The sequence below is a fragment of the Ceratotherium simum genome, chromosome 6 (assembly GCF_057802395.1).
Source record: "Ceratotherium simum simum isolate JZ-2026a chromosome 6, ASM5780239v1, whole genome shotgun sequence".
Classification (NCBI taxonomy): domain Eukaryota; kingdom Metazoa; phylum Chordata; class Mammalia; order Perissodactyla; family Rhinocerotidae; genus Ceratotherium; species Ceratotherium simum.
The window spans coordinates 73,911,460-73,926,808 of record NC_141905.1 but is presented as its reverse complement, the minus strand read 5'-3'; the positions used below and the strand labels follow the sequence as shown (position 1 = coordinate 73,926,808).

General features: G+C 34.8%; 1 protein-coding gene across 4 annotated transcripts in view; it reads right to left on the bottom strand.

Moving 5' to 3' along the window:
- ATRNL1 (attractin like 1) overlaps positions 1-15,349 on the bottom strand; it is a 773,536-nt gene that overhangs the window by 599,813 nt on the left and 158,374 nt on the right. For all 4 annotated transcript variants that reach the window (XM_087432666.1, XM_087432665.1, XM_087432664.1 and 1 more), the window contains 4 exons: positions 13,716-13,848; positions 9,323-9,504; positions 1,799-2,012; positions 777-965 (listed from right to left, as the gene is read on the bottom strand). In XM_087432666.1, the coding sequence (XP_087288792.1) occupies positions 777-965; positions 1,799-2,012; positions 9,323-9,504; positions 13,716-13,848 (718 nt within the window). The remainder of the gene's footprint in view (positions 1-776; positions 966-1,798; positions 2,013-9,322; positions 9,505-13,715; positions 13,849-15,349) is intronic.

Here is a 15,349-nt window from a genome sequence, read left to right as displayed (position 1 = left end):
ACACCAAGTGCTATCAGTAGTACTATGCAATTCCCTCGGCAGTGCATCCTGACACAATTTGTCTTTGCAAGGAAGGCCACTCGCCTAACCACACAGTACCCAGTATCACAGACTCAGTCAGGTGCATCCTTATCCCACAGTCCTTATAAAACATGAGACCAGCAAGGGGCACCTGAAGCACAACGCACAGCAAGTCCAGTACTGCCCTGACGATATGACTCTCCATGTGATGCCAGGATGGTGCATCCTGCGTTTGTAGCAGATATACCAGCGCTGATATATATTCTTGCCCAAAAAATGCTTAACTTGAATCGAATTATGAGGAAACAATTAGACAAATCCAAATTGGGGAACTTGCAAAACAACTGGTGTAGATTCTTTAAAAATATCACAGTCATGTAAGAAAAAAGAAGACATGGGAACTGTGCTAGATTAAAGGACCCTAAAGAAGCACAGCAGAGCAATTTGTGATCCTTGAAGTGAGCACTTTCATAAAGTGTTATGCTGTTTGCAACATACACTCAGAGTTGGCAGGGAGCACAAATGTGGCAAAATGTTAATATGATATTAACATTTTGGTATGATATTTAGTGGAATTCAAAATGAGGGTACAATACAAATCAAGGGCTTATAGGATTAATAGGTTTTAAAACTAGCTGTAACAATATTTTTTCTCATTTCTTAAAAACACCCTCAAAAGTTTAATTCATCTTTCCATCACAGAAAAGAGATTTGTGTTGCTGTTAAATGAAAAGTCACTCTAGATAAGTACTTACGAGAGCAGGTGGCAGTTTGCCACTCCAGACATTGTCCATATGGAAAAGAGATTATATAAGCATTGGAGTCAACGCATCGTTTTGTACTGCTGCACCACATACACTCCATGCCGTTGCTTGTACAGTTGGAACATGATGTCCTTAGAGAACATGGCTTCTTGCATGGCCTTGCATTTTGATTTGGACTAACTGGAATAAATCAACAAATATAATTATTTTACTTGTTAACCGTACTTTAACAGAAGTATATGAGTTTCATTTGTTTTGCTATTTAGGAACTGTTTCAGTGAAGCCAAGGGTGGGATACAAATTACAGCAAAAATTACATAAGGTAAATGAAAATGAAGATGACATGTCAATATTTCTTAAACTTATTATCAAATTTGAAAATTATAGTTCCTTGGGAATTTTAATTCCTTTACAAAGTGCATAAAGTTGTATAATTTAAAAAAATTATAAATAGAAATGAAGTACATAACCTAGTTTTTCTACCTATCGCCTAAATACTACGTACACTATCATCATTTCCTTTCCTAGCTACAATCTTTTCCATAAACGTTCCACACCGTATCAAAGCAAATGTCCTGTCAGTGAATATGTCTCTGATATAAATAAACAATAAAAATAAAACAATTTACTAAAAAATCTTTATATAAAATATATTTATCACACCCTTTAAGGATGCCTATTATTTTTTTTTAAATGTTGGCAAGGATTTGGAGAAACTGAAACCCTTGTATGTTGCCAGAGGGAATGTAAAATGGTGCAGTTTCTACGGCAAAAATATAGCAATTCCTCAAAAAATTAAACATAAAATTACCATATGATATAGCAATTCCACTTCTGGCTATATAACCAAAATGCATAAAAGCAGAAACTGGAAAAGATATTTGTACAGTATCATAAAGAAATAGTGAAAGTTATTTCAGGCCCATAGACTGTCACACCCTGGAAAAGGGTGGTGGAAAGAAGGGTAGAAAATATTATATTTTTAAAAAATATTAGTTTAGTGGACTACTTACCTACAGGTTTTTCACAGACAAGGCCATCTGCCATGGATGTACAAGGATTAGCTTTTAAGCCTGACACTGCAGCCCTTTCTAGATATGCACAGAACCCAGAATCATTTGGTTCACCTGGAAGCCACTGTAGTGTTGTGTTTGTAAAAGGAGACATGTCTTCCCATCCCCAGTAGGAGATGTTGATCTTGCGCAAGCCTACCCAAGGTGATACTTTCTGTAAACAAGAGCAAAAGGGGCATTAAAAAAGTTAGATGTAAAAATACTGTCATATTCCTTAGCAAATAGTTCATAGCCTTAGAAATCACATTTGAAAATGTATACAACTGCCTTTCTAATGACGTCTAGTACCAAGGATAATTAACAATTCCCGCACATTTTGAAGAACGATGTGGAATAGAATACTATTTTTAAAACATAGATTTGTGTTTAGCTACACGATTGGGGTCAGTTATTTAGCCCTGTGAACCTCAGTTGCCTCTTCTATAAAATGGAGATATAAATATCGGATATAAATACCGACCTTATGACACAAGACCATTAAAAACTTAACATATTGCTATTGCTATTGCTGCTGCTGTTACTGCTACTACTGCTACCAATGTAATCAGTTATGGAAGTAAGAATCTAAAGCTAAATTGCCATCATATGCACTGTGAGAAAATAGAAAACAAAATGAGCAGTGTATAGAGGCTGACTGAGTGAAGGACTCAGGTTCACAAAAGGAGTAAGAAGAATAATTGCCACACTCCTAGTTCAGACTTCTAATAGTACATTATGACTTCCATGCAATTTTAGATAAATTTATGTCATCTACTTTCATTATTAAAGAAATCAAAAAAACTGATAAAATCTCTGACTCTTGTGCCTAAAATTTAACTAACGGAGGTTGATGAATGCCACAAAACTAAATATTCTTACTGCTCTAATATTTCAAAAGTAACTTGAAAATAAAATATATTCTGTATTTATATACCTTATTTTAATCATTACTCAATTTTAAAATATGTTCTTACTATAATCAAAAAATAATGATATACTCTTGGTCTAACCTACTGTCTTTACAAAATTCTATTAGATTATAAACACCTCTATCTTTTTCTTTTCTTGTTTCTGCTTTAAAGTTAGACTTTTTTCCAGAATTTTATTTTTTAATTTTTTTCTAGCTTGCTTGAGGTATAATTGATAAAAATAGTGTACATTTAAGGTGTACAATGTGATGTTTTGGTATACATATACATCATGAAATGATTACCACAATCAAACTAATTAACATACCCATCACCTCATATAATTACTTTTTTTGTGTGGTGAGAATATTTAAGATCTAGTCTCAATAAATTTCAAGTATACAATATAATATTATTAACTATAGTGACCATGCCGTATATTAAATCTCCAGAACTTATTTATCCTGCATAACTGAAACTTTGTACCTTTGACCTACATCTCCACATTTCCCCTACCCCCCAGACCCTGGTAACCACCATTATACTATCTACTTTTCATTTTCTTTTTCCATTTATCGACCGATGGACACTTAGGTTGTTTCCATACCTTGGCTATTATGAATAATTCTGTAATGTACATGGGAGTGCAGATATCTCTTTGATAAACTGTTTACATTTCCTTTGGATATATACCCAGACATGGGATTGCTGAATCGCATGGTAATTCTATGTCTAATTTTTTGAGGAACCTCCATCCTGTTTTCCAAATTGACTATACCAATTTACATATCCACCAACAGTGTACAAGGGTTTCTTTTTCTCCACATCTTTGCCAACACTTGTTATCTCTTATCTTTTTGATAATAGCCATTCTGACAGGTGTGAGGTATGTCAATTTGGTTTTGATTTGTATTTCCCTGATGTTTAGTGATATTGAGCTTTTTATCATATATCTGTTGGCCCTTTGTATGTCTTCTCTGGAAAAATGTCTATTCATGTCCTTTGCCCATTTTTTAACTGGGTTATTTTTTCTATTGAGTTGTTTGAGTCCCTTATATATATTTTGGACATTAACTCCTTATCAGATATATGGTTTACAAACATTTTCTCCCACTTCATAGGTTGTCCTTTTACTCTCTTGATTGTTTCCTTTGCTGTGCAGAAGCTTATTAGTTTGATACAATCCTATTTGCCTACTTTTGTTCTTATTACCTGTGCTTTTGGGGTCATATCTAAAATATCATTGTCCTGACCAATGTCAAGAAGCTTTTCCCCCACATTTTCTTCTAGTAATTTTACAGTTTCAGGTATTATGTTTAAGTCTTTAACCCATTTTGAGATTTTTGCATATGGTGTGAGATAAGGTCTACTTTCATTCTTCTGCATGAGGATATCCAGTTTTCCCAGCATCATTTATCGAAGAGACTGTCCTTTCCCCACTGTATGTTCTTGGCACCTTTGATGATAATTAATTGATCATAAATGTATGGATTTATTTCTGGGCTCTCTGTTATAATGTGTCTTGGTGAAGATCTCTGTGTGCTTAATCAATGTGAGATTCTATGGGTTTCATGAATCTGGATCTTCACTTCCCTCTTCAGATTTGAGAAGTTTCTTGTCATTATTTCTTTAAATAAGTTTTCTGCCCCTTTCTCTTTCTCTGTACCTTCTGGGATTCCCATAATGTATATATTGATTCACTTGATGGTCAATCATAAGCCCACAGGCTTTCTTCACTCTTTTTCATTCTTTTTTTCTTTTTTTTTCCTCTGGCTGGGTAATTTCAAATGACTTATCTTTGAGCTTGCTAATTCTTTCTTCTGCTTGATTGAGTCTGTTGTTGAAGATCTGTATGAAATTTTTTTAGTTCAGTCACTGTGTTCTTCAGTTCCATAATTTCTGTTTCTTTTTTATGGTTTCTATCTCTGTTGAACTTCTCATTTTGTTCATGTACTGTTTTCTTAATACCATTTAGCCATCCATCTATGTCTCTTGCAGCTCACTGAGCCTCTTTTAGATGATTATTTTGAATTCTTTGTCAGGCAGTTTGTGGATCTCCATTTCTTTAGGGTTGGTTACTGGTGCTTTATTTTGTTCCTTTGGTAGTGTCATGTTTCCCTGATTTTTTGTGATCCCTATGGCCTTGTGTAGTGTCTGTGCATTTGAAGAAGTAATCACTTCCTCCAGTCTTTACAAACTGGCTTCAGTAAGAAAAGCCCTTCACTAGTCAGCCCATCCAGGGATTCTGGTAGTAGGGTCCAAGGACAGGCTTACTGCTAGAGTGCTTGGGTGGGCTGGCCTGGTGGCTAGGTCACTGGGTGAGCAAACCTAGAATCTGGGTCCACAGAGGTCTGCCTAGTGCCTGGGTCCACAAGGGCAAGCCTGCAGCTTAGGTCCACTCGGGTGGGTCTGGAGCTTTGGTCCTCATGAGCTGGCCAGGTACCTAGGTCCACGGAGGTGGACCTGGCATCTGGGTCTATGGGTGTGGGCCTGGATCCTGGGTCCATGGAGGCCAGCCTGGCACAAGGATCCACTGGTATAAGCCTGGTGACTGGGTCTATGATGGCAGACCTACAGCCTGGGTCCACAGGGGCCAGTCTGGAGCCTGGATCTGTGGGGGCCAGTCTGAAGGAAACATGGGGGCTGACCTGGCACTGGGTAGGTCTTAAGCCTCAGTCCCTTGGGGCCATCCTGCTGCCTGGAAGAGCCTGGCACCTGGGCTCACGGGTATGGGCCTGGTCCTGAGTCTGTAGGGGCTAGCCTGATGCCAGGGTTCACTGGGGCAGGCCTGGTGCCTAGAACCATGGGGGCAGGCCTGGTCTTGCGTCCGTGGAAGACAGCCTGGTGGCTGAGTCCCTGGGGGCAGGCCTGAAGGGTGGGTCCACAGGGGAGGGCCTGAAGCCTGAGTCTTCTGGGGTGGGCCTGCAGGGACCAGCCCAGTGCTGAGTTCTATTGGGGAGAGCCTGGATCCTAGGTCTGCTGGAGTCTAGGGCCACAGCGGGCTGGCCAGGATTCTGGGTCCATGAGTGCCGGCCTGGAGCCTGAGGCCATGGAGGCCAGTCTGGCACTGAAGTGTGCTTGGTGCCTGGGTCCACAAGGACCAGCTAGGTATTGGGGTTCATGAGAACAGGCCTAGAGTTGGTGTCTGCAGCAAAGTTGGGTGCTCACTTCACTCTCCTTCCTTTTTGGAGAGGATATCTCTCACCATGCTTCACTGCCCTGCATGAGCTTGGGAGAGGGATGATACAGGCAATGTGAAATTGTCTTTCTACCCTCTTCAAAGAGTCTTTTGACTCTTACCTGGATTCCTTAGCTCCTGTGAAGGTATTTTTGTATATGGATGGATGTTCAAATCAATGTTTCCATGAGGGGATAAGTGCTGGAAACTCCCATTCCGTCATCTGGTTGACATTATTCTAAACACTTCTGCTTTAATATACATGATGATATATTTATTTTCTAAGTCACTAAGTTAATGATATTATATTATAATGTGAGGTGGTTTCAAAACTCCACATCATCCTTTTTACATTATGGACTGTCAGAGAAAACTATGTCTCTCCATCTGAATCTTTAACTAGAAATAACATATATTCAGTATTTATTCTAAATATTTGTACAAATGGTCCTAGAGAGCCTATAAAGATAGCTATAAACTTAGAAATTTGTAAAGTGTATAAATAAGACAATTTTCACATATTAAACACTCAACAAATATTTCTTAGATAAAATTAAAATATCTGATGAATATTCATTATGACAATAGATCTCATACCATCTAGTACAGTACTGTATACATAGTAGGTAGTCAATAAGTTTTGCTGAACAAAGTTCATTAGAACAGAGATGGTTATTTTCCATCATCCAATTCCTGAGACGGAGATAGTATTTAATAAATAATGTTTGTAATTACAAAAATACACATGCTACTTTGCCTTGTGATCATCACATATTTCATACACTATTCTGAAAGATATTTAGATAACATAAAAGCTATAACATTTTTACAGTTCTTGATAATGACAGCAGAAGTCAATCCAACATAGATATTTCAGATTAATGATTGTGCTTCACATTACAGTAACTCTGCCTATATTTCCAACTATCTATAGTAAAGACAAGTCATTTAAAATGAAATATTACTTCCTAGCTCAACATGATAAGAATCTGAGAGGAAGAGGGGAGGAACAGAAAAATGAAGCAGCTGATAAAACATTTAAAGTAACTATTACCCAGTAAATGAACTAGACAGGCAGTTGAAAATGAAAGATAAATTACTATATTATGAAAATTTACTACAGCACACCATAAATCATTGCAATATTTCATTAGCCATTTCCGATAAGTAAATGATTATTTGATCCAGGGTATCTCTTTAAAGTGCATGAATTTGTCGATCTTTATTTGCCAAGGAAGGGTTATCTTAAATTTACACAACTGCAATGACTCAGAATATAATTCATTTTCTATAAAGACAGGCTTAATGGAACATTGCCTTGCAGAAGTCTCAACCTTTGAAATTTTGCTAAAGCTCAGCTTTCTAATGAAACAAAACATTCTTAATTTATAGGGCATGCTAGTCCACAGACTACCGAATCTAAGTTCATCACACATCCAAAATAATTGTTAGTCCAATCTTGATGACTTATAATAATAAGCAAGAAAAAAAGAGCAACTAACACAAGAAATCTTGAAATATGCAACTTCTAAAATAGCACATTTCAAAGTTATAGTGCAAGAACTAAAAATAATATATTTTAAACAAGGATAAAAGCAATAGAGCTTTAATGCCAAACACTAGTACTTTCTATAACTCAAAGAATGTGGATCTACCAATAATAAGCTCTTTATAAGTGATACATATTCACTAGAACTTACTTTCAAATGTTCTTTGGTAACTGTCCCTCAATTTTGTAATTAAAGAAATGAAGCTCCTGGTATCACAAGAATATAAACAGATCCTAACTTATGTGTATGCTCCATATGGTTAAAAATAAAACTTTACAAATACACCCTCTCACATTTTTCCAAATGTGGAAAAATCAGTAGGTCTCTACATGACACCACATGCATCTTATCCTCCAGCCATAAGGCTAGTAGCTCTCAAACAAGACAACTTAAGGGAAAAAAAACATAGGTGCTTCTATGGCCTCCTTACAAATATCTTTATGTGCTGGCCAACTCAACCTGCAAAAGTTAGCTAGGGCATTATTCCAGGAAACTCCTTAAGTCCACATTACTGGCTAGATATCCACTCTCTATCTTCGTAGATCACCCTGTGTGTATCTATTATTGCAGTTATCACGCTTCAGTATAATTGTGTTTGTCTTTCTTTGAAAACAGTGATTGTCCTTTGATCTCTATTCTCAGCAAGCAGTAGATTGCCAAGTACACTGAAGGTGCTCAATAAATGTGTTCTAAATGAATGAATATTGGTCCATCCTTCACTGGATGTACAGAAACTGTGCCACTTTGTATATTACTTACCAAAGGGTGTCTATGTATGTGTGTGTGTGTGTGTGTGTGTGTATTTATCTTAAACCCCAGGCCAAATCTAATACAAATCTCAGATTTTAAGGCACTTGTTATTGTTTAGCCTTACCACTTACCTGATCTATTTTGAGTTCTAATTTTATTTTTGAAACAAAATACAAAAATCTGCTATGATGCCATGACAGTTTACATTATGCTAGTATATTTCAAGTAAGCGTATGAACTAAATAAGGTATTCAAAACTGGATTTAGTAAATTATTTCCAAATATCTTACATAATCTACTCTTCAGAGTTGACTATATTTTACCATCCCAAGAATAGAAAATGAATAGATTTTCGAGGTCTCAACTGTGAATAAGGGTGGGCAATATGAAAAATACAGTGTCAATTTTTTTAAATAAACTGTGCTCAGGTGAACTATTAGGGAAAAAAACTGTAAATTCCTCTTAGAAATTTCTTATAAAATGATATTTTGACACAGTTTTCAAAGGAATATTCCATTTTCTATGGAAATATTTTCCATGAAACAACTGTCCAGAAAATTGAAACTATTTCCAAGTGCTGTATGTTCCAATATATTCCACAAACTTTAAAAATCGGTTTTAGTCCTGCTAACCTTTATTATATTATTTCAAGCAAATCCATACCTAGAAAAATAGTATAATTCAAAAACCTAACTCACAATACACACACACAATCACAAAAAATGGTGCAAATATAGCTAGTGTATTGGTCTACTGTTTTAAATTATAAGGGACATCTCAAGTTACAAAGTAATTATGCTTCAAAGTAGATTCTTAAATTATATGCATATGTATTTTAAGTGTATTTACGTATATGAATTGACTTCTTGGTAAGATAATGCAGTGGTGTACTGTGCAAAACATGAATGAGTAATTTAGAAAACTTTGCCAAATACACATACAGAATGAGTCCTCTGCCAGTTCACTTTTGAAGTCAGTTCCACTTTTACTTTCAAGATTTAGTGAAAAGAATTTATTAAAAAACAAGAAGAATGAATCATAGCCAATAATTATAGGATAGTCAGCATATTTCCATAATATAAACAAGTATAGCTGTTACCTGTTGCGTATACTTCTGTATTTCATCCAGAACAAATTCTACTTCTTTTGAGGTTGTTAATGAAGCAAGGTTTCCACTAAGATTATAGCAATAAAGTTTTGCATTGTCATAGCTTTCTCTACTGGAATTTATTCTGAGACAAGCATCCCCAATATGATTCCATCCTTCTCCACAAAGATGAGCTAGTCAAAAAAAAAATTATATCTCAATTTAGATTATCAAAAAGCATGTGTATCTTTTAATTATTTCAGAATTCTAATACAACTTCTATATTTGTTTAAATAATTTTTAACAATAAAAAATTTAAATATATCAATATAATATACTAAACAAAATTTGTCTAATAGTTTGGTGGAGAATAAGAACAGAAGATCCTAATTTTTTCTTTAATTCTTAAATGTAAGATAAGCTATGGCTCTATAACATAGGTAAAAATATGTTGACTGTTTGCTAGGTTTTCCTATAAATCTAGTGTTTTGGCATATGGTATCACAACAAGTAAAATCACTACTATATTTACGTCCCAAGGTCCAATTTACATAACACAAGACCACTTTAATAGAAAAATAACCAGCACAAAACAAAAGCAATTTCAAAGTTATTTCTACAAGTGCAGCTAATTATCCTCCAAATCTAATTTCCATAGCCCAGGTGTACTATTTTGATATAAGTTGGGTTCTTTGATTCTTTAATTATAACTGCGGGGAGAGAAGTCTCATTTCATTTATGTTTAGTAAAGAAGCCATAATCTTTGCTTTCTAATGTTTATTTTTACACAGTTATTCAGGTCTAAAGTTTAAACATACTATTCAGTAATAGTGGTTTATCCTAAGAGTCCAAATTGAACTTAAAACAGCACCTATTTTCTAAAACACAGATTTATAAATACATTATCAAGTTATGCTCTAGTGTGCACTAACTAACAAAGCAGTGTTTCATCAACACACTGATCCATGAAGTTTGACTACATTTTAGTTTCCATTATCACATTAAATATGTCAGTGCCCCTTGTCCTTGAGGCCTTAGATGCATTAGTGCAAACTTCAGGGAACTGTTCTAAAACAGAATTTCTCAAATGTTTTGGTCTTAAGACCCCCTGGTCTCTTAAAAACTATTGAGGACCCCACAGATCCTTTCATTATGCATTTTATATCTATTGCTTTTGACTATATTAAAAATTAAAACCGATCATTTAAAAATATATTTATTTATTAATTTAAAATTATAATTTAAAAATTCATTACAAACACACTCTTCCAGCTTCGGGGATGTCTTGCCCCTTTATGGTATACACAGGTCTAAAAGAGATGTACCATCAAATTCTCTCCCTAAGAGAGAGCAGCTGACAGTTCAAATTACGCCCCTGGCATCAAAAATTAAGATGAATTGATGAATGAACAGAGGGATGGACAGACAGAGAGATTAGGGATAAAGCAGAGCAAAATGTTCTTTGTAGAATCTAGGGTGTGGGTATTGGGTGTCCTCTCTACAATTCTTTCCATTTTTCTGTATGTTTGAAAATTTTCATAATAAAATGTTGAGGGGAAAACATTACAACTTAAAATAAATAGCATATTTTATTTTTTAAAAATTATAGTCTCCAAAACAAAAAACAAAATAGTGAAAAGAGTGGCACTGTTTTACATTTTTGCAAATCTCTTTAATGTTGGTTTAATATAAGACAACTTTATTCTCATATCTGCTTCTACAATCTACTGGAATCATATATCACCTAGCCTTTGGAAAACTCCATAGTAAACCCATGACAGAATGAAAATTAAAAAAAGCAAATAAGGGCCGGCTCCGTGGCTTAGCGGTTAAGTGCGCGCGCTCTGATGCTGGCGGCCCGGGTTCGGATCCCGGGAGCGCCCGGAGGCACCACTTCTCCGTCCAACGTGAGGCCGAGTCCCACGTACAGCAACTAGAAGGATGTGAACCTATGACATACAACTATCTACTGGGGCTTTGGGGGGAAAAAACTGAATAAATAAAAAAAATCTTTAAAAAAGCAAATAATATCTTAGTATCATTAGTTTTGACCTCCTGGACCCTCTGCAAGGGTCCATGAACAGCAGACTGCTGTTCTTTAATAACTGCTGTCCTACTAAATTGGGTACCATGAATAGTGCCTGGAACAGAGTAATCCCTCAATAAACTGTAATTATCATTTAATAAGATTGTTTAAAACACCTTTGCTTTCGTTTTCTGGCTACACATATAGCAACGTTCCTTGTCTTCTGGAATCCAAAGTAACAAATCACTTTAAGCAAACAGTGCAAAAGTTTGTTAAATTATGGCTTTTTCTTATCTTACTGAGTCAAGGAAGATTTAGATTATTTTTGCCTGTCTCCTTTCTTTTAATGAGATACAAAATACCTGGTTGACAAATCATACAAATGAAAACAAACACGTGGGCCTCTGAGACCACGCTAAATTACACCACTGAACCAAATGTTTTGATGTTTTAGGCTTTTGTAGTATTGAGCATCAACTCAGCTTTAGAGTTACAAGGACAGCAGTTAATTTTTAAATAAGTTCAGTGAGATAAATTCAAATTGCCAAGTTTATATGAGAGCAATAAAAAAATGCAATTCACAAATTTTCATGGAAAAGTGCAATTGCTCTGTAGACTGCACCCTCCATTTAGAGCAATCACTTCCTTAAAACAAGCTGAATGGAAACCAAATTATGTATACGCAGTTGGTTGCTTAGTAAATATGAACAGAGAACAAGGGAAGTTAGTGTATAATACAATGTTTTATTGTACTTATTGTATTGTATTCATTATTCTCCAAAATAATAGCCTGGTCAAGTGAAGCCCTTATACCAAACCAGCATTTTTTCCTGGGCAATGATAGATGAATACTACCAAATATAACTTTGCTATTATTTTTCCAGACTTCCACTGGCAACCAAATTCCCTTCTTATTGATGCAATCTTTCTTTAAACATATACATTCCTTCAGTCAAATCTTATTTTGGTCCAGAATTTACTCTGTCTTTTTGTGTGTGTGTGTGTGTGTGTGAGGAAGATCAGCCCTGAGCTAACATCTGTCACCAATCCTCCTCTTTCTGATGAGAAAGACTGGCCCTGAGCTGACATCCGTGCCCATCTTCCTCCACTTTATGGGGGACACCGCCACAGCATGGCCAGACAAGCGGTGCAGAGGCGCGCACCCGGGATCCAAACCAGGGCCACCAGCAGCGGAGCACGCGCACTTAATCGCTATGCCACGGGGCCTGCCCTACTCTCTCTTTTAAAGACACTTTGTAAGTACTTTTACAGTCCTATATGTTGATTTTAGAGTTTAACATTTAGAAATCAATATTACTTTCAAGTTTAGTGTCATCTCAGTATTGCTCCTCAAATCCTGCCTACTGCACTAATATTCTCTAATTTTCTCATAGTGAACACATATGCATATATCACTATTTAAAAGCTTTAAAGGTCAGTATATATACAAAATTGAAAATGCGAATGAAATACCTCAATGATACTTTTAAAGGCAATCTAATTTTTATTTTATTACATGAACTTGTAAGAAAGACATAAATCTTGTGATGGAATTTCCCAATACTTTTTATAGTTACATAGGTTCAGAAATTTTTCTATGAAAAAATTAAAAAGCAAACAAAAAACCATGGGATAGAGAGAGGCAAAAACGCCCAGAGAACAGAGATAAAACACACAGTTAATAGTTATGCCTGCCATTTACAAGCCATGCAATTTTGAGCAAGTCACTTAACCAGTACACGTCTCAGATTATCTGTATAACAATAAGATGGAACTAGTTAAATCTCTACATTACCTTTTGATTTTCTGATTTTTTTTCCTTTATATTTAAAAGGAAGAGTACTTAGGGTCTACTAAGAAGAATGTTAACTGTAAAAACCAAATTAAAATTGCTTTTTAAAATGAACTTTGCTCTGGTTGGCACAACTTAGTTTCTCACTAAATCATGTAATATTTATTGTAAATGTTACAATTTATAATAAAAAGGCAGTCAGTCAGTAAAAATAGTTCCTGGAATTTAAAAAATAAAGGGCACTAAAAAACAAATTAAATACGACAAAATGTTAACATTTGTTAAACCTGGATATTAGTCTGAGTGCTTATTATTTTCTATGTTTTTAAGACATAATTTTTTAAAATTGAAAAGGATTCCGATCAAATCAATAGGATAATAAATATAACAAACCTTGAACATCTTAAAAGAATTGGAAGCAAACATCAAACTTGTCTTGTAGAAACAATACTATTATTACTCCAATATTTTTGTTTATTTGCTTTTGATTTAATTTTATAAAAGGGAATGTTCTTACTAAAGACTCTTTACTATGATGGCATTCATTTGTGGACTATAAAACTCATTTACCAAATCAAAATCTTTACCTGGTAAAGCTTGGCATTCCTGTTGTCGCTGATCCCACTGGCAATTCAAGTTTAGTGAACAGCTTTTACAGCTGGTAAGTTTGTTACAGATCTGCTCATTTCTCACATGACATTTGGTGTAGTTTTTCACAGACTAGAAAGTTAAAAGATAAAGCATGTTACTTTTCACCTTTGTACGGCAATGATTCTTAAATTTCAGCGTATACATAAATCACCTGGTGAATTATAGAATACAGATTTCTAACCCCAAATCAAGTTCTACTGAATCAGAATCTTATTCATTTCTTTAGTTAAATTATACTTCTTGGAATTGGAATGTGTGCTTATTGAAAAAAAAGCACAAATTATACAATTTGAAACAGAAACCACCTAATAAAAACCTTTTCTATTGAATCTGATAACAGGCTTCCAATTCAATAAATAAAGCCAATGCACAGTCATGTCTCTTAATGATCACATGAAAGAATTCTAGTCATAAGAAAACTATCGTGCAAACCCCTGGCATTAAGTAGAAATGATAAATACAAAAAATTAAAGAGATGCTTTATCAAAATCCAATACAATCTAAAAAGATAAATTATTTTCTTAATAATTCAAACTAATTTTACTTCCATGGACACTAAATAATGGTTTTGGTTAATTCATGTTTCTCATGTATGTGTTTGTCACATTTCCTTTACTTAGCTTGCAAAGAACCTGAAAAAGTTAAATTTTGATCTTAAAAAGTTAAATTTTGATCTGTGAACCTGAAAAAGTTAAACTCTCCTGTGACTCTTCTTCGAGAAAAAACCACAAAGGACTTAATGTTGCACCCTGAGCCTTGCTTCATTCTTTTTTTCTATAGGTATAAATGCTCACCTCAGGCTTTCTCACATAAGGGAGCTAAATATTTCTTTTCAGTCATTAAAATTTGGTTATAACTATCAGACGTATAAAATTGAAATTTTTATCCTCTTAAATACTTTAACAGTCACTCACCAAATATTTATTTATAAACTACTATACTGTCTTACATAAACTACATTGCAGTCACCTCCATTCCAAAGATGTTAATTTCTTTAGGGCAAATTACATACACTATAAGATGACAGATAAAAAGTACATAGATCCTAGTGTTTACCTTTATTCATTCTAAAAAATCACAGAAGATACTTTTTTTTTAAATCTCAAATTATTTTGTGACTCTTATTCAACCACCACATTTTCACTGGGAAGATAGAAACTTCCTGTTATTTTTTCTGATTCATAGATTTTGTTTTCATATAGCATATAAATCTTAGTATTATTCTATATGATCTTTAGAGTACAGTTCCAAACATTTGCCAGCTAACTGCAAATTTACTTGAATCATCTGATAAAGAGAATAACCTATAAAAATGACAAGAGAAGGGCTAAACAACACGCTAGATTAAGAGAAAGAATAGCAGCTCAATGCCAGTCTTTAGAATACCAACAGCATCATTAGAGTCACCATCCAAATAACTCTGCTGCTCCTCATTAAGAAGAGTATAGTCATTTATTGATACTGAACCAGTACAACAGATGAAATTATATTTCAGTCACACACAGGGCTAACTGAATCAATGATGGAAGAAAGCTGACTGCTATTCTGAAACATGGCTAGCATTTTTTGG